At 44.5% G+C, this 20988-nt stretch overlaps 1 protein-coding gene across 8 annotated transcripts in view; it reads right to left on the bottom strand.

Annotated features, from left to right (window-relative positions):
- Positions 1-10717: 10717 nt before the first annotated feature.
- Ube3a (ubiquitin protein ligase E3A) overlaps positions 10718-20988 on the bottom strand; it is a 44742-nt gene continuing 34471 nt past the window's right edge. For all 8 annotated transcript variants that reach the window (XM_076191925.1, XM_076191930.1, XM_076191929.1 and 5 more), the window contains one exon: positions 10718-12940. In XM_076191925.1, coding sequence (XP_076048040.1) covers positions 12820-12940 — 121 coding nt within the window. In that variant the 3' untranslated portion in view covers positions 10718-12819. The remainder of the gene's footprint in view (positions 12941-20988) is intronic.

Raw genomic sequence — 20988 nt, 5'->3', positions numbered from 1 at the left:
CACCATCAGGGACTTGCCAGTTAGCAGTGAGTCCTGCAACTGTATGTGTGAGCTGCTCTTTGTCTCATCTTTCTTGTAAAACCTGTTCAATATGGGTGACCCTGCAGAGATTTCCTCTCTATCAACATAGCTTTTCTAATCATTAAGATACTCTAGCCTATCCACCACATCAAGGTGTCAACTCTCATATAGGCTTTGCATAATACTACATTAAATTCCCTACTTCAAAAAGCCCTTAATAAGTTGACATTAAATTGAACCAATTCCTGGTCTTCCTCTCTAGTTCATTCATGCCACCCGCTACTTCCCACACTTTTTCCTCGTCTTCCCTCACTCATTCTTTCCATATGCCCAAACCACCTTAATCCTATAAGATCAACCCTAACTGACAGCTCTCTTCACACACACATTCTCTCCCTCGCCTCCAATTTTCACTCTACCTATTCTTGTAACATCTACAGAAGACATAGTACTGTACATGAATTTCCTTTGCCCTTGAATCATGTGGCATACTTTATCAATTTTGTCCAAGTACAAGAATTTCATTCAGATTTGGGGCAGTCCCTAGACTAATAGGTTGTCCATACCAATGAACCATTCACCCTGTCAGTACATCTTAAATTCTTCCACCTGTCATAAATTTATTTATTTTTGCTTCCATCCCTCCTCCAGCATTTACCTGCTCAATAAGTCCACTGGGCACTATGCCTTTGTCAGAACTCATGGATTATGACCATCTTCACTGTCACCCCATGTTTATTCTCTAGCCGACTTTAACACCATCCTCCTAACTTCTAACCTCACAACTCCAATGCTCTAACCTGTTTCTCCACCACACTCCCTTTGCTTGTGGATCATTTATGTAATTCTGCTGCTTTATTCCATCAATGTTTGTAACATGGATTTTAATGAACCATGCCCTTGGTCCAACCCACCTCAGGCAGGATTCAAACTGCCATCACTTCAACCACCGTCACAAGTAGTGATGCCCTAACCTGCTTGGCCACAGAGCATCCATTTAGCAAAAGCACATAAAATATAGATAGTTGCTTTAACCAAGACACAGCACATCCACAGCAAAGCCAATTCATTAAATTGGTGACCCCCCCCCCCTTTCCATCCCCTCATGCAGAAAAGGAGAAGATGGGTAGAAATGCCTTCGGGCTGTGTTAATTCATTTCTCATTCATACTCCCGTCTTGGGTATTGGCTGCATGTTATTGTGGCAGAGTAGCATGCAGTTGATACTTTAGGGTCTATATGAGGTGCCCCTACGGAGCAGAGCCACACATCATTTTGTCTGTGATAGAGGAAAACTCTGTTCATAGAGAAATGATGACACTTTTATACTACGACTGTCCCTCCATTATGCTGTCCCCCAACCCCTTGTTACTGTCCCATACTATTTCTCTGGATGTGGTACAGATGAGAGTAAAAGGGAAGAGATGGCCAGTATGTTTGCGAGAAGAAAGATGGATATGCTGGCTTTGAGTGAAAGGGGAGGGCGAGTGTGAGGCAAGCATAGCTGGGAGGTACTCAGGAGTGAAGAGGGGACGAGGGAGAGAAGGAATGGAAGAGATAAGTAAGCGTGTAGTGGAGTGGAAAGAGGTTTCTTCAAGGTTGATGTGGATGAAGGTGAAGCTGGGAAGGGAGATGTGGGTTTTTGCAAGTGTGTATGGACCTGGTAGTGAGAAGAGCATAGAGGAAAGGGAGGCTTTTTGGGTAGATATAAATGAGTGCATTGAGGGATTAGGGAGAAATGTCAATGTCGTTGTATTGGGAGACCTTAATGCTTGGGTAGGAAATGAATCAATAGACAGAGTGACTGGGAAGTATGGAGTTCCAGGTAAAAATTGTAGTGGAGAATTGATGGTAGAGATGTGTCTTGAAAGAGAGTTGATGATAGCAAATACAGTGTTTAGGAAGAAAGTCAAGGATAAGTACACATGGGAGAGGGTGGCAGATAGAGCATTAATGGACTATATAGTGGTGACCAGGAGTATGGTAGGGAGAGTTAAGGATGTACATGTTCTAAGGGGAGAGAGTGGGGGAATATCAGACCATTTTCTGGTGAAGGTTAGTTGAGAGTGGAGAAAGGAAAAGGGCAGAAGGTAGGGAGGTACTTGAGTGAACTGCTTAAACGAGAAAGAAAAGGAGAATGAATATAAGAAGCTGAGAGAGGAGTGGGAGGGAGTGAAGGATAGAGTAGAACTAGGAGTGGAGGAGGAATGGGGATGGTTTAAGGAGAGAGTCATACGGTGTGCAAAGATGGTGTGTGGAACAAGGAGGGCAGGAGGAAATAGAAGGAAGGGTAGCGAGTGGTGGGATGAGAAAGCAAAGAAGGGTGTAGAAGAGAGGAAACAGGCATTCATAGATTGGCTACAAATTAGGACGCAGGAATCATATGAGAGATACAAAGTAAAGGGAAGGGAAGTTAAGCATACGATAAGGAAGCGAAGAGGAGAGCAGATGTGAAATGGGGTAAAAGTATGACAGAAAATTTTGAAAGGAATAAAAATGTTTTGGAAAGAAATTAAAAGAGGAAGAGGAGGTGAATCAAGTAGAGAAGAAAAGGTAAAAGGTGCAGATAGAGAGATGATAATGGAAGAGAAGGCAGTGAGAGGAAGGTGGGCAGAGTATTTTAGGGAGTTGCTAAATGTGAAGGAGGATAGGGAGGGAAAGGTAGTTGCAGTGGGAAGCACTAAGAAAATGAGTGATGAATGAGGAAAATGGAGGAAAATAGGGAAAGATGAAGTGAAAACAGCTGTAAAGATGATGAGAGCAGGTAAGGCACCTGGGTTGGATGGATGCCATGCAGAATGTCTGAAGAAAGGAGGTACAGTTATGGTGGACTGGCTGGTAAGGTTATCTAATGTTTGTTTAAGAGAGGGTAGAGTGCCAGAGGACTGGAGGAGTGCCTGTATAGTTCCGCTTTACAAGGGAAAGGGGGACAAGTGTGAATGTAGTAGTTTCAGAGGGATCAGTTTGTTGAGTGTAGTTGGGAAGGCTTATGGGAGGGTCTTGATTGAGAGCATTAGGAGAGGAACAGAGGAATTGGTGAGGAACAGTGTGGTTTTAGGACAGGTAGGGGTTGTGTAGATCAGATTTTTGTGTTAAGATATATATAAGAAAGCTATAGGAAAAGGTAAGGATGTTTTCTGGGCTTTTATGGATCTGGAAAAGGCTTATGACAGGGTAGACAGGAAAGCACTGTGAGAGGTACTGCAGATGTATGGGATAGGAGAAAAGCTGTTAAGAGCAGTTGAGTTTTTATGAGAGTAGTAGAGAGAGTGAATGGTTTGAGGTAAAGGTGGGACTTTGTCAGGGATGTGTTATGTCGCCCTGGCTGTTCAATCTATACATGGATGAGGTGGTGCGAGAGGTGAATGCAAGGGTAGTGGGTCAGGGGTTGGAGATGGTTAAAGAAAATGGAGAAAAGTGGGAAATAAGCCAGTTGTTGTTTGCTGACGACACTGCGCTTGTAGCAGGATCAGAAAAAGGATTGAGGAAGTTAGTGACAGAGTCTGAGGTGTGTGAAAGAAGGAAGCTGAAGATAAATGTGGGTAAAAGGTGATGAGATGTACAATGGGAGAGAGTGAAAGCAGGCTGGAAGTGAACATTAAGGGTGAGAGACTGGAGGAAGTGGATAGTTTTAAATACTTGGGTGCGAATGTGACAAGAAAGGGAGTGGGGGTGGAGGTAGAATGTAGATTGAGAGAAGCAATAAATGCCTTGGTGGATTAAGAAGTGTAATGAGAAATAGACATCTGGGAATGGATGCTAAGGAGGTTATATGAAGGAGTGATTGTGCCAACAGCACTGTACGGGGCAGACACATGGAACATAAGAGAGGAAGACAGAAGGAGTTTGGATGTGTTTGAGATGAAATGTCTAAGAAGTATGATAGAGGTTACTCGGGTAGATAGAGTGAGAAATGAGAAGGTGAGGAGGAGAACAGGGGTGGAAAGGGAGCTGGGAGATAGGGTTGATGAAAGAGTATTAGGATGGTTTGGACACATGGAAAGAATGAGTGAAGAAAGATTAGTAAAAGAGGTGTGGAAGGCAGAAGTGGAAGGAGTGAATATGAGGGGGCGTCCTAGGATGAGATGGACAGATGGGGTGAAAGGGGTATTACGAGAGAGGAATGTCTGTTGAGGAAGGATGGGAGAGGACAGAAGATAGGGCTGAATGGAGAAGGGTTGTGTATGGATGATGCTGTGATGCATGAGGGGGAGTGGGTGGGGGATGGGGGGTGAGGAAGTATGCATGAGAAAAAATTTGACGCATGAGGGGATGGAGAGGGGGGGGTTGTTGCTGAATTTATGAAGCAGCCTTGCTGTGGATGTGCTGTGTCTTGCAACACTGCTTCTGACCCAGGGCAGTGGACAGGATGCAGGGATGACCCGTCATCCAGGAGATGCCAAGATAAGAGGGAGGGAGGAGGGTGGAGGGGAGTGCAATATGTAGGGTATGGAATGGGTGGGAGTGGTTTCTATGCCTTTCTGGCTACCCTCCCTCCGTCTAAGGGGGAAAAAGCCTTTGGTATATGTATGTACATCACTGATCTAAAAATAACTGGATCATGGATCGGTGTCCTGATTATGAGGTCGGCGGCAGCCATGTTGGTAATACCAAAACAAACCCACGCCACGCGATTCACTGATAGCATTGATAGCGTCCCTTACAGTTCTCGGCAGCTTTCGCTCCTATATACTGGTGTGTTTTACATATTTAACGATCATTTTACAATGCCAACTTGTGCTGCATTCAACTGCACCAACCGGAGAAAAGGTGGATGTGAGCAGTCCTTCCACTCGTAAGTAAATTAAGGTTTTATTACCCAAAACATCCCGATACCCATCAACAAATGATGCGGCCATCAGGAGCTATAAAATGTTGCCCACCAACTGTTTTGTTAGGTGTTGTCATGTTAATGCTATGCATTTATTATCTGTAAGAAATAGATCTAGCAGCAACCCATTTGTCACAAATGTAATCATGGCAATAGCAGGATAAATATTTATCATTTAAAAATATCTTATAAGGCTCAAACGCTGTTCAGAACTGTGTAGCTGTATAGAACCAGTTGTTTTTCCTGATTACATGTGTAGGCTTTTCCTATATTGTGAAGTGTGAGGAATTCATATTAGATGGGCTGAATTACTATTCGGGGCCCGTTCAAAAATTATGTAACGGTTTTTCTGGTGAAATTCAACACCCCCCACCCCATATTACTCCTACCGGTCTCAACTACTGTTACGGAAGAGTATGATTTTTCAGGACCAATCATAGCGGGTATGTGTCTTCGTTTCTATTTAATGAATATGAACTACTAGTACTATTGTAACTGATGTATGTACATTCTTTTTACTGAACGATTTCCGTGCCAAAGTTTCTGTTTCAGGATCGATGTGAAATATATTGTTTCAAAAGCACCGATGCATATCCATGTATATCACTATCGTCAATATTTAAGGCACCTGTAATGTGCTGTACACGATACAATAGCAATATTCACAATAAATACTAATGTAGGTTTTGTTCTGTAAAGATTAAGGTTTCTTGGAATATTGTGGATACGTGTATGTTTAGTGACAGGTGAAATTTGTTTGTTGAAATACATGTGTAGTTAGTTGTGCAAATAAAGTAATTGTAATCCAGTAATTAACTGTGTGCATTTCAATGACCAGATGACTAGATTTCGAAAAACGCCGAAGATGACTGCTTGTCAAGATTCGAGAGATTGAGATTATAACATGTGGTCACACTCACACACACATATGTGAAGGCCTAATTTATGCTCCACACAAAATAATGTACATAGGATACAACCACTGATCTATATTGTTATGCAGATCAGTGGATACAAGTTAAAACATCTACATGTTCTCTTGTTTATGTCAGTTTTAGCATACTTGTTTGATTACTTTTATGGTCAAATACCGGTACATGTAGACATGTACTGTTTCATAAACCACACAGGAAAACTTATTTACAGATCGCATCACTATCAAGCAGCCCATACCAGCCACATAGGCCACGAGAGTAACACAACAGCTCCCATGACCGGCAGCGTTTCATACATGCTAATGTTTTGGTACTACCAATATGGCGGCCATGTCCCGCCTGCCCGCCTCACTCCTGGGGCAGCCCACGGCTCGTATACTCAATCCAGGTGTTATGCAGATCAGTGATGTACATACTCCGTCACCCCCCATCCCCCACCCACTTCCCCTCATACATCACACCATCCATACACAACCATTCTCCATTCAACCTTATCTTCTGCCCTCTCCCATCCTTCCTCAACAGACATTCCCCACTTTCCCAATGCCCCCTTTTACCCCATCCATCCATCTTATCCTAGGTTGACCCCTCATGTTCACTCCTTCCACACCACTTTTACTAGTCTTTCTTCACTCATTTTTTTCATGTGTCCAAACCATCCCAATACTCTTCCATCAATCCTATCTCCCAACTCCCTTTCCATCCCTATTCTCACTTTATCCAGCCTAGTAACCCCTATCATACTTCTCAGGCACCTCATCTCAAACACATTCAAACTCCTACTCTCTTCTTCCCTTATGTTCCATGTTTCTACCCTGTACAGTGCTGTCGGCACAATCACCCCTTCATACAATCTCCTCTTAGCATCCATTCCCAAATGTCTATTTCTCATTACACTTTATCATACCCCAAGTCATTTACTTGCTTTTCTCAATCTACATTGTACCTCCATCCCCACTCCTCCCTTTCCTACCACATTTGCAGCAATTACAACTGTACCTATGCATATAATCACAAAAATTCCCTTGGCACAACTCATGACATTCCCAAAATTTTACTAATTGGCTGACAGCCGGACAATAGTTACTGCTTAGACCCACAGCACACACTACTGTTGACATCCTATGGGACAAGTACTGGAACCTTTCATCTATCTATACACCAAGGGTTTTTTTCCCTTTACCAAGGAGGTAGTCAAAGTCAAAACGTATATACCCACCCACACCCATTCCCTCACTCTCATCTTAGCTCCTCATGGATGAGAGGTCATGACAAGTTAAACACCATATGAGGACGGAGCCTTTATTTGTACAACGTTTCACTTATTACAAATTTTTCAAGTTCTGGTACTTGAAAAAGCTGTAATAAGCGAAACTTCGTACAAATAAAGGCTCTGTCCTCATACGGTGTTTAACTCGTCAGTCTTTTTGGCAACTGTTACTTTCATAAAAATGACAGGTCATCCCTGTATCCCACATGCTGCCCTGGGTCAGAAGTAATGCTGCAAGACACAGCACATTCACACCAAGGACATTTCACTTAATCAGCAACACCCTCTCAGATCCCTCATGCAGAAAAAGAGAAGATGGGGCAAAATCCCTTCTGGCTGGGATAAAATAATTCACACATAACCTCTCCCTAACCCTGCCAATCCCCCATCTCCCTTGCATCACAATATCAACTATACACAGCCATTTTCCACTTAGCCCTATTTCCCTTTCCTGCTCAATGCCTTTTTTGTACCATCTTGTATCAATAAGAATGGATCACAGGAGTAAATAAAAGGTCAAATTTGGTGAATACTCTATTTACATAACAATGGCATGATACAAAATGTAGAAAGTTTCACAACTTAGCTGAAATGCACAAAAGCAAATATATTTACCACTAATGCTTGAATATTAATGGACAAAACTTTCACGACAGACTTCCAGTAAACTACAGTAGACAAGAAGCTGTCTGGAGTCTTCATCCCAGCCACCTTTTCTCCTGTGGTTCCTGTGCTCAGCTTTTCTGTGATAGCAGCAGTGGAGATCTTCTCCTCCTCCTCCTCCTCCTCCTCCTCCTGGGTGGCAACTGGGCATGGTACTGACTGCACCACATCAGGAACTGAGGATGCCCCAACATTCAATGTCATCAAAATTTCACATCAAGGGATTTGTCCTAAAGGAGAAAGTCTAAGTTTCACATCCCTAAATGTTACATAAATATAAGCAGATACAAGGATGTATTCTTTTATTCCCCAAAATAACACTTTGCATTTTTACTATCATTCACCCATATACATTCTCCATCTGTTTCCAGTGCAAAAATAATTCTACAGATAATTTTCGGCAAGTGATTTGTAAAATATTTCTCATAAAACAATAACAATTAAAATAATAACAATAACAAAAAATCCTAAGGGGCCATGCAGAGGTAAAATTTCATATGCACTGTTTAAGAAACTATTGAATTTTGGCCAAAACAAACGACTGCCTCTACACAGCTTATACAACCCCAAACCAGGAACATGTTATGGATACTGGGCTCAACATATGGATACACTTACTGGCTTAACCTGAGGGTAAGTCAAATTTCCTTCCATACACATTGCATGATGATCTGTCATAAGGATTGGAGAGGGAAAACGAGGAAATGCATTGATCAAATTCATCTCCACAACAACATGACTAGAATGGAAGTTGCATCAACCCTTTCCAGGCAAGGGGTTAGTTTGGTAATTTTGTTCTGGCTAATGCTTAAATAATTTAACTTTCTTTTTCACAAACACACACCAAAGGCCCTCTTATGGGGGGAATGGCCATGTCAAAACACAAACCCAATTTTATTCAGTCACCATATGGTAATACAATGGGGTAAACTAGATTTAGCTGTCAGGCCCTGCTGTGGAGCTGTACCTCACTGCACTGTTTTTGACCCAAGCAGTGCAGCAGGGAAAACAACAACCATTCATCCCCAAAAAGGTGAGATGGGAGGGAATAACTGAAAGTCTTTTTTAATGTGGGTGTGTGGTTTGACTGTGGTTTGACTGTCATCTCTTAAAAGGTAAACAGACATTGAAGTGTGTAATACCCCCTCCTCCCCACACACACTATATATATATATATATATATATATATATATATATATATATATATATATATATATTATATATATATATATATATAAATAACACACACACATATACATATACCAATGGCTTTTTCCCCCTTACATGGGAGGCAGCCAAAAACAAGGGCACAAAATCCACTCCCACACATTTCATCCCCACATACTCCACTCCCATTCATCCCACTCCCTCCCTCTTATCTTGGCTCCTTTTGGATGATGGGTCATCCTTGCATGTAGCCCACTGTCCAGGGTAAGAAGTAATGTAGCAAGATACAGTACATCCACAGCAAGACCTCTTCATTTAATTAGTGACCTCCCCTCTCTGTCCCCTCATGCAGTAAAAGTATAAGATGGGGAGAAATCCCTTCGGGCTGCATCATAACAATATTCACACATACTCCCTCACATACCCATCCCCCACCCACCCACTTCCATACATAACAGCATCATCCATACACAACCATTCTCCCTCTCAGCTCCCTCATGCAGAAAATAAGATGGGGAGAAATCCCTTCGGGCAGCGTCAAAATATTATTCCCACATACTCCCTCACCCTCCCCCTCCCCCACCCCCCACCCACTCCCTTCTATGCATCACATCATCCATATACCATTCTCCATTCACCAAAATCTTCTGTCTTCTCCCTTCCTTCCTCAACAGACATTCTTCTTTTATCCAATGCCACTTTTACCCCCATCCATCCATCCATCTCATCCTTGGTCATCCCCTCATGTTCACTCCTTCCACACCTCATTTACTCTTTCTTCACTTATTCTTTCCATGTGTCCAAACCATCCCTAAACTCTTTCATCAATCCTATCTCCCAACTCCCTTTTCAACCCTACTCTCCTCTTCACCTTCTTATTTCTCACACTATCCAGCCTAGTAACCCCTATCATACTTCTCAGGCATTTCATCTCAAACATATTCAAACTCCTCTCTTATGTTCCATGTTTCTACCCCATACAGTGCTGTTGGGACAATCACTCTTTCATACACACTCATCTTAGCATCCATTCACAAATGTCTATTTCTCATTACACTTTTTAATCTCCTAAGGCATTTACTGGTTTCTCTCAATCTACATTTTACCTCCACTCCTCCCTTTCCTGCTACATGCACACCCAAGTATCTAAAGCTATCCCTATATTATATATATATATATAAATATATATAAATATATATATATATATTTATATATATATATATATATATATATATAGACATATATATAAATATATATACATGTATATATATATATATACATATAGATATATATATATACATATATATATATATACATATATATATATATATATACATATATATATATATACATATATATATATATACATATATATATACATATATATATATATATACATATATATATACATATATATATATACATATATATATATACATATACATATATATACATATATATACATATATACATATATATATATATATATATATATATATATATATATATATATAATATACATACACACATATTTACATACATACACACACACAACACACATATATATATATATATATATATATATATATATTCAGTCACAGAGGGTGGGCCAATTATCTGTGCACAGCTAATTGAAGTTCACAGTTTGTTTATTCAAAATAAATTCTTATCAATCCTCACTTTCCATCCCTGTTCCTTTATTACCAAACTTTCTTCCTACACTGCATTCCACCTCAAGTGAGGCAAGGGTTCATCCATCTAACAGAAACGTAAAGAACGTACAATGAAAAGATAAATAAAATTGTGACAATATCAATAGAACATACATTACCCATGGCTTTGGCTTGGTAAATAAGTATATGATTTGAAAACCTTCTCCAAATTCTATTGTGTTCTCCATGCTGAAAAGTTTCTCTTGCTGATTCTTTTACAACTTCTGACATTCAAAGAAAACAATTATAAATTACCCACATACTGCTCCTCTCTATGTAACTAAGCAGGTAAATTAATATATATCTGTTCCATTTCTCCGTACTCTATAATTACAAGTTTACATTATTACAATATTTACAATGACTCTTTCCTTGCTCTTCTTGATGCATCAGGTATGAAATGGGGAAATGTAAGAGCAAATGACATGAAAATGATAAAATACAAATCTTTGAAACATGACATCTGTACAGCAACAACAGGCTTCCTTACACCAGTTCTTACATGAAGAAAGATCTCGAAGGTTTTAAACATTCCATGGTACAATTATCTGGCTGTACATAACAAATGCACAACGTAATATGTGAGCTGTTTATCATTATTAATGCCAACAAAGTTAAATGCAAACTATGAATTTTTCATCCCTAAGCGGTCTCAAAGCATGTCAATCATGACATTTGTATAGCCCCATTCAACTTTATCACAAGTACAATGCCACTATGCAGTTAAATCTTATTTATAATTGATATGTTCCATATTTTATTACCTAATCCAGTGCCATATTTCTGGTATAACTTGCATTACCAGACAGATAAAAAAAAAAATAATAATAATTATAATATTCAAACCTATTTCACGAAATCTTAACTTTTTGTAAGACAAGAAGCCTTGGATGAGCTAATATATGGCTTGGGTAGTTTGAACATTAAGAGGTAGTGCCACTTTATCAAAATTGTAATAGATAAGAAAACCAAGTATTTCTTAATTTCACAACAACCCTCTTTTCAGTTGGAATACATCAACTCCAGTTTCTGGTACTGACTGCATAAGTTTTATTGAATCAATATCTTCGTGACTTGAGTGATACCCACACAAACCAGTCACACAGCATTCTCTTATGAACAGAGATTAATCTCCACTTTAAGAAGAATGCTGATCACTTTAAACTTCAACTATACCTTCTTTCTGCTACCCTCCTTATATCTCTTCCTGACCACCTCTGTGATTCCACCTGTTTAGTGCAATATTGTCCCCAAGGATAGAAGTGCTGATTATCAGCAACAAAATACAAATCAACTTCAGAAAAACTTTTCACTTATGAGGAAATGAATGTTGGGTTTTGGGAATAAATTTCCTCTTCACATCCCATAACATGAATGTTATGTCAAGGACCTAATGTTTAAGGCAGTACCTGACCACAGTCACCTTATGGGTTTTTGCTTCTCCACCTCCAGATACACAAGAAGAATAAAGACAATTCATCTGTCATCCAATAAGCTTTTGTTCTGCCTCCCTTCTAATAACTGGTCAAGAGCTAGCAGCACATGTGAGAGCAGCAGTGGCAGTATGAATGGCAGGGCCCATAAGCAATAACCACAAACTAATTGTCAGCAGACTGACAAATGATGCCAATACCACATGTCAATACAGCTTCAATTGGCTGAGACTTTGAGAAAGTGCCAAGCTGAAGTGTGTGAGCAGCAACTGGGCTCCAAGTCAGGCTGCCTTCTTCAGGTGCTTCTTTCTAGCTAAGACCTGCCAATCCACTGCTGAATGTACTTTGTGCATCCCCCACCCCCCTTTCCCTAACCCAAACTGAAGAAAATTTCTAAAATAATTTGCATCCCTGTCTGTCCCTATTTCAGCAGTCTTTGGTCTTAATACAGCTCAAGAAACCACTCATATTCACAACAGTAATGAGAACCTGCACTATTTTGGACACTTTTCCAAAGCAACACTATGAGAATGTGACTCAAAAAAATGACCAAGTACACTTCTTAATAATAGGCTCTCCATCTTCCCTGTGACTGGCTCCTAACAGAGATTAAATGAAAATGTTTTCTTGCCTGTTGATGTCTAGATTCCAAATTTAAAAATTTAAATCAGAACAGGCTGGCGCTTAGCAAATGCCTTGCCATCAGGCCTCTCTATTGACATCTCTGATGCCTTGGAAGGCCAATGGCTTATCACATTCAAAACCAATCAACTACAGGACTTAAACTTTCATAGCATACCAAAGCCCTGGAAATAACCGATAGCCTTATAGAGCCGGTCCTGAAGTTTTTCCTTGGACGAGTATTCGGGTAGCAGCAGCACATTAAAGCAGGTGTGAGCAGTTGGCAGTCTGAAAAAGATTATACTATTATATACATATATACCAAAGCCTTTTTCCCCTTTATAACTGGGGATGGGCTAGTCAAAGCCCACATAATCACCCCTCCTATCTTAGCACCATGAGAATAGAGTTGTCTCTGTCCCTTGCAATGAGGCACATCTCTTCCAACAGATCCAAGAGCTAGAATTGGATTAACCTTGCTACTTCATCATATGGTACCACCTCCTCATCCACTTAACATAATCTATGAAGTGGATGAGATGAATATTCTTTCGGCCCACATCATCACTTCATCTATTCACAATTTTGCTACACTCAATCCTACCTTTTGCCCTCTTTTTCCTTGCTTGCCTTGCTTGAAAGTGCAGCAGACTGGCATGAGTAGATGAAGGGATGATGTATCCTGAAAGGGGATGTTTCTCATCTACTCCACAAATTGTTTGAAAATTAAAACACATACAAGGCACTCCATGTCAGACAGGCAAAGATGCCAAAACCATGGTTTGAGCTAATGCTGTCCAAGTTTAGCTAAATGAGGCACCCAATGACAACATATTTTTGAGGCACTGGGGTGTTGTCTGTCTGGTACAGAGCACCTACTTATTTACTATACACCCTTTTCCCCGTTAAAAGGGGATGGCAGAGTTAAAACCTATGTCCACTCTACACCCAAACACTCATTCAGTGCCCCCTCCCATCTTAGCACAAAATTAAGGAGAATAATAAGAGAATGTACAAAATGCATCCCAATAGAATGCCTTCACACTTCATCCACTTCCGATTCCCTTTATCTTTGCTAATCTTCCCTCATTTTTTTTCATATGCCCAAACCAACTCAGCATTGTTCTACCTAATCTGACAACTTCCCACCACATACTCTACCATAACTGCACATTTCTCACTTTATCTATTTTTGTAAAACAAAACATTTCTCAAACACTACTCAAAAATGTAATTTTCGCAGGAAAATTAATTTTTCCCTGATACAAACCTGAGGTACTCCTTACCCAAGGATTACTTCGTGAAGCCAAGGTTTCTACCGCTAACACTGTGTGTTGTTTGAAAAGCACCTCACTCCATGGGTCTGGGCAACCATTATCCTCGGTAAGGGGCCCTCCTGGGGCAAGGGGGCCCCCCTTTCCCCCACAAGCATAGGTCGCTAAGCACCATTGTCTGAGCCAGGTATGAAATTAATCACGAGGTTTGACAGGCCAGGTAGAAGGAACTATTAGAGGGGTGGCTGAGGAGGGCCATTAGAGGTAAGGAGTACCTCAGGTTTGTATCAGGGAAAAATTAATTTTCCTGCGAAAATTACATTGGTTCCGAAGAATACAAACTCTTCGGTACTCCTTACCCAAGGAGACTCGGACTTAGGAGGGAAGGAAGGAGTTATCTAGCCTGGGAAACCTCCGTAAGGAAAATTTTTTTGCGCTAAGACCTATGTTGACCAGACCCTTATACATTTCCCTAAACTGTGAAGGGTACCTAGTTCTGTTCCCAGGAATGGAGACAGACAGGGTATACTCACTTTGTACCACTTGCAGGGCTTGAATTGATTCCCTTGGAATGCTTGAGAGCCCTCGGTGCGGTAAGGGAATGTAGGAGTATGAGAAGGACTTTGGATAGGGATCACGGTGGTTGCCGAACCAGAACCTAGATGAGGTCTCAGGGTTGGCTGTGTGCCATTGGTAAGGGGCATGTCATCTCAGGACTTCCTGGGCGGCCACTATGGGACCCAGAGAGAAGGTCCCTAAGGATTCCCACATGACTTCTTTGAGGTAAAAGGAAGTGAACGTAGTCTGGGACTTCCATATACCTGCTTGAAGGACCTGGTTGACCGACAGGTTCTTTCGGAAGGCTAGGGAGGTCCCTATTGCCCTGAGGTCATGAGTTTTTGCTCTAGGGCAATCCGTGGGGCTCATGGTGTAGGCCCTGCGGATGACTTCCTTGATCCAGTAAGAAATGGAAGTCTTAGTGACGGGCTTGGGCTTACCCCTGGAAGAGACGAACAATCTTGGCAAGTCTGGTCTAAGATGCTTAGTCCTCCTGAGGTAGGTACGGATAGCACGTACCGGGCATAGTACCATTTCTGCATGTTCGCCCCCTACAAAGTCGTATAAGGAAGGGATACTAAAGGACCAGAATCTGGGGTCGGCTTTGGCCGGATCCTGGTTTTTGGCAATGAATTGGGGCAGAAAAGTGAAGGAGACCTCTTGCCATCCTTTCGAGTGGGCGACTCGATAAGAGATGGCATGTAACTCCCCGACCCTCTTGGAAGACGCAAGGGCCAAGAGAAAAACTGTCTTCAAGGTGAGGTCCTTCAAATGAGCATCTCGGAGGGGCTCGTAAGGGGGACCCCGCAGAGAGTTCAGGACTAATGCCACATCCCACGGAGGAGAAGTGATCTCCCTGGGGGGGCATGATTTTCTGAAATGTCTGAAGAGCATGGAAATCTCTGGGGACAGGGCCAGATCCATGTCCTTCAGAGAAAACACCTGATTAAGAGCTGCCCTATAGCCCTGCACTGCCGAGAGGGAGATCTTCTTGGACTTCCGGAGGAAGTGGAAGAAGGAGGCAATCTGAGGAATGGTGGCTTGATCTGGGATTATTGCCCGGGAGTGGCACCATTCTGCAAAGGCATTCCATTTCCCTTGATAAAGGGTAGCTGAGGAAGAGCGAATAGGGGAGGACATGTCTTCCGCCACTTCTTTGGGGAAACCCTTCTCTAGGAGGATCCGGACCATAGTCTGAACGCGTGAAGCGCCAGAGCTGACGGGTTCTTGTGCCAGGCCCCGTTGACTGGTTGATGTAGAAGGTCGGATCTTCCCTGAAGGGCCAGGGGCTCCTCCACCGCTAGCTTGAGGGCGTCTGGAAACCATGGGGCTTCCGGCCACCAGGGAGCGATCAAAGTCATCCGAAGGTTGGATGCATTTCGTACTCTCTGGAGCACCTTCTGGAGCAAGGGAAACGGTGGGAAAGCGTAGGTGTCGAGGTTGTCCCAACTTTGCAGAAGAGCATCCTCTCCTGCTGCCAGCGGATCTGGGAGAGGGCTGAAATATACTGGGAGCTGGTGATTCCATCTGGTGGCAAAAAGTTCTACCAGAGGGGAGCCCCATTTGTTGATGAGGAAGGTCGCCACTTCCGGATGGAGGGACCACTCCGTGCTGAGTACCTGATTCCTTCTGCTGAGGTGGTCCGCCCAGACATTCTTCTTCCCTGGGATGTAGCGAGCTCTGAGTGCCACTTGGAGATTCTCGGCTAAATGAAGGATGTCCATAGTGAGATGGCAGAGGTCCTGGGAGACTGTGCCACCCTGCTTGTTCAGGTAGGCTACTACCGAGGAATTGTCCGACATGATGCCCACAACTTTCCCCGAGATCTGATCCGAGAAGTGACGGAGAGCCAGCAGTACCGCTTTCAACTCTAGCCAGTTGATATGGGCCGTCCGCTCGACTGTGGACCAGGAACCGCTGACGTGATCGTCGTTGAGGTGGGCCCCCCAGCCCTCCTTGGAGGCGTCGGAGAAGAGGAGGACTTCGGGGGGAGATGGGCCGAGGGGCATCCCCCCGAGCAGGTTGCATGGGTCCTTCCACCAGAGAAGAGAGTCCTTGACTGCTCTGGTAAGGGTGATGTGTTGGCGGGTTTGACCCCTTAGCGGGGACCACTGGGACTTGAGGAGCCACTGTAGAGGTCGCATTCGTAGTCTGCTCCTGGGAATTAACCTCTCGACGGAGGCCATATGGCCCAGGAGGACTTGGCACTGTTTCGCCGTCAGGAACCCGGTCGATAGTGCTTGTACGACAAGAGAAGAGAGATTCCGGATTCTCTTCTCTGCTGGGAAGGCCTTCATGAGGGAGGAGTCCAGAACCATACCCAGGTACGTGACTCTCTGTCGTGGGATGAAATCCGACTTCGTCTGGTTGACTATAGAGCCCAATTTGCGGATGAAGGCTAGGACCTTTCCCAGGTGGTCGCGGCATAGCTGGGCGGACTGTGCCAGGATCAGCCAATCGTCCAGGTAACGGAGTAGGCGAATTCCTCTGGAGTGGGACCACGCTGAGACGAGTTTGAACACTCTGGTGAAGACTTGGGGTGCTGTGGAGAGGCCGAAGCATAGGCAGGTGAATTGAAAGGTGGTGCCCTTGTGGACGAAGCGGAGGAATTTTCTGGATGAGGGATGCACAGGTATTTGGAAATAGGCGTCCTGGAGGTCCAGCGACACCATGAAGTCCCCTTCCCTGATAGACGCCCTTACAGCCTCTGGGGTGTCCATCCGGAACTTCGTCAGGGAAAGGAACTTGTTGAGAGGAGACAGATCGATGACTGGTCTCCACCCCCCTGTTGCCTTTGCTACGAGGAATAGCCTTGAGTAGAACCCCGGGTCCGGAGTCGAGACTTCCTCGAGAGCTCCTTTCTGGAGCAGAGCGGAGATTTCCTCCGCTAGGGCCCGCCCGCGATCCGAGTCCGGATGGTAGTTGCTGACTTGGATGGGATAGGGGGAGAGGCTGGGGAAGGTGTGAAAAGGAAGGCGATAACCTGCCTTGATGACCTGGATGGTCCAGTCCTCCGCTCCGGCAACCTCCCATTCTCTCCAGTAGAGAGGCAACCTCCTATCCTGTGCGGGAGGGCAGGCGAGTTCCTAGAATTTCCTGCGTTGGGGTCCGGAGCCTCTATGGTGTTTGCGCCCCTGTTCTCTACTGGGAAAGGGGCGGGGCTTTCCTGTCTGGGCTTTCGACTTCGAATGGGGGTGGGGCCTGTCTTCCCGCTTAGGAAAATGAAAAGGCTGCCTCTGCGTCTGAGAGGACAGAGGTGTCGATGGTGGGATGGTTCTTGGCCTCGAGCTAGGGACGGCTGTTCTCTCGATGGCTCTGTTGTGCAGCAACTGGTTTGCGCTAGTGATTGCCGAGTCCACCATATCTGGGGGAATCAGCGTGTGGGTGAGAAGGGGGGCCTTCCTCAAAGGAGCAAAAATCTCCCTGAGGAGGGGGTCACTGGGGTCCCCGAGGATGGTGTCTCTCCTGCGGGACTCAAAGTTGGCCCAGGACATTGAGAGACAGTAGGCCTGATGCTTCAGGGCTCTGCTCGCGCTTGCCAATAGAGCCTGGAGGTCGCATTCTTCCTGGGGTTGGAGTTCGGGTAAGAACTCCCTTGCCGAGGCAAGGAGGCGTTCTAGCCAGGAGTTCACTGCCAGGGACAGCGCCAGTGATTGAATGTGGTCGCTGACTTCCCTGCCGAAGAGGAGGACGCTTCTTCTGCGCAGCGATTCCACGTCCGCTTTAACCAGCTCTGGTAACCTCGCCGGGATCGAGGCTTCTTTGAGGGTTGACCCCGATGGGGTGTAGAAGCGCTTCTGGTGTTCCACTGGAACCGCAAGCCAGCGTGCCTTCTCGGTTGTCCTTTTTGCAAGAGCGTCGGAGGCCTGGGCCATGGCTCTCGCTGTCTGCGTACTCCATGGAAGGTGGAGTGGAGGAGGCTGTGCTTTCTGAGAGTTGGCCGTCATAAAGATCTCAGACTCGAATGTGGCTTCCTCTTCTTTCGGGGGGCCCAGTTGATTCGCCCTCCAAACTCTCGCGAGGATGTCCGAGAAGGAAGGTTGGGCCACCATCGGGGATTCCGACTGGGAAACGGGAGGGGAAAGGGAGCGTGTCCCCCCCCCCTACGGCGCTGTGGACATCGTCGTCGTCGTAGGAGGGGTCTGCACGGTCAGAGAGGAACCTCGCGCTTCCATCATCGTCACTGATGGGTTCAGGGGGGTTCTGATCAAGCGGAAGATGGTCGAGGGGGGCCCTTGGGGGCGGTGACTCCTGACGAGCTTCCGAGCGGTGTACGCACCGCGCTTGAGAAGCGCGGAAAAATTCCCATTGTTCCTCCATCTGTTCCTTCAGCGTAGTGAAGAGTGAACAGTGAGTGGGGAGGAGGTCCGGGGAATGCCCGTTTGGCGAGTCCCGCCTGGGGGCGGATGGTCCGGGAGACACAAAGGGGAGACTGCCTTCTCTGGACGAGGAGGGGTCACCCGCGACTAACGCACGCATGGGTATACCTCGGGCCTCCTGCCCCCCGGGCATAGAAAGGGTTCCGTGGATGACCCGGCTCATCTTACGATGGGAGGAAGGTGGACTGCGGGACTCCCGAGGAGGAGGAGAGGCCGAAGCGCTCGTCGGCTCCAAAATCGGGTCCTTTGTCCGTGGGGGGGGTGAGCTGCCGGGCCGCGTTGCGGGGGGGCCGCCTGCGGATGCATCCGGGAAAAAGCTCGTACTCGGGGGATAGTTCGCGGGGTCAGAGGCGCATGCCTGTCGAAGCTAACCGCCTTGGGTGATGGAATAGGAGGTAATTTGGCTTGAGACTGACTCGAGGTAGCCGTTGTACAACCTTTCCGTCTACTACGTTTTGGAGGAGGGGGAGAACTGCCCTTGTCCTCCGCCAGCGCAGCATGCCTTCTCTTTGTTTCGGGTGAGCGGGGAAGGGATCTTCCCTGCGCGCGTACTTCGTTCTTTGCCTGCACTTTCTTGTGAGCATGAAAATATGCGGACCACTGCTTATCGTCCCAATGAGCGCACGTAGTACATGGGGATGAAGGGGAACACTCCATCTTCCTACAGTGGATACACCAAATGTGTGGATCTACAGGTGCTGGCGGGAGAGCAGCCCGGCATAGAAAGTCGCCGTGGGCGAAGACACACATCCTATTGCGAACAACACTATGACCAGATTCCATACTTACAGAGAAGCGTAGAATACTCGGTGGAGGTTAAGGAGAGGAACGGTTATAGGAAGAGGGTGCTCAAGTACTTCCAGGCGGCGGGATGGCGTCGATGCAGGACGCTCAAACACAAAGGAAGCCGTTGGAAGGTTGGAGATAGCCGAAGCAGGGTGCCCTAATGTCGTCACAATCTCAAGAGGCCGGGAATTGGGCCGATAGGGAAACATGGAATACGCAAGAGCAAGCATCGCACTATAACTGGGGGGAATACCGTTCCCCGACCGCACTTCGAAATTGTTAGCTGGTAATGTGAGAGATGTTGACTCTATCCATACTGCGAAGACAATGGTGCTTAGCGACCTATGCTTGTGGGGGAAGGGGGGGCCCCTTACCGAGGATAATGGTTGCCCAGACCCATGGAGTGAGGTGCTTTTCAAACAACACACAGTGTTAGCGGTAGAAACCTTGGCTTCGCGAAGTAATCCTTGGGTAAGGAGTACCGAAGAGTTTGTATTCTTCGGAACAAACATTTATCTTTCTATCCACCTTCCTTATATTCCAAGACACAGCTCCATTCAGCACCATGGGTACTGAATGCAATCCATGCAACCTTATCCTTGTAATCATCTCTAAAATACATATTTCTTATAACACTTCTCACTGCACTCAGACATTTACTTATTTCCTTCACTCTATAAACAAACTATGCCACCTCTCACCATTCCTGACCCTTACATATGCCTTACTATTCATGTGAAATCTGGACGACCTACAATGAACGTCCTCTATTCAATATATCTATGAAACTCCAGAAAGCTTTTGTTTTAACCTTATCATATACTTTCTCTAACTCCATGAACGTCCATGAAACACCCTTTTCTTTTACTAACTTTTTGTACTCCTATCTTATTACAAAAACTTATTCTATACAGAAATTCCTCTACTTACAAACATTGAAGTTATGAACTTTCTGACATATGAACAAAGCCTCAAGCCTAATTTACCAGTTTCAAAGGTAAGAAATCAACCATTACCCTCTTCAATACAAGTCGAATACTTGACGAGCATTGGCTGTGTATGATGATTTGATGATCCATCACAATATGTGCATTATAAAATATAAAGTTATAGCTGTAATACTCATTCTTTCACCCTGAATGTTGATACATCCATATACCAATGGCTATTTCCCCCTTACAAGGGAGGTAGCCAAAAAATAAAGACATAAAACACACTCCCACCTATTTTAAATATCCTTATTTCAATAATTCAATGTTAAAAAGTAGAGGGGAAAAAAAAAGAAGGGGAAAGGAGAGAAGAGATAGTATTATTGTGTTAGTCTACATTTGAAATCATA

The sequence above is a fragment of the Oratosquilla oratoria genome, chromosome 10, assembly GCF_046742065.1.
Source record: "Oratosquilla oratoria isolate Oo_2021 chromosome 10, ASM4674206v1, whole genome shotgun sequence".
NCBI lineage: Eukaryota > Metazoa > Arthropoda > Malacostraca > Stomatopoda > Squillidae > Oratosquilla > Oratosquilla oratoria.
The sequence above is the reverse complement of the archived record's forward strand: the minus strand, read 5'-3'. Positions and strand labels throughout refer to the sequence as shown.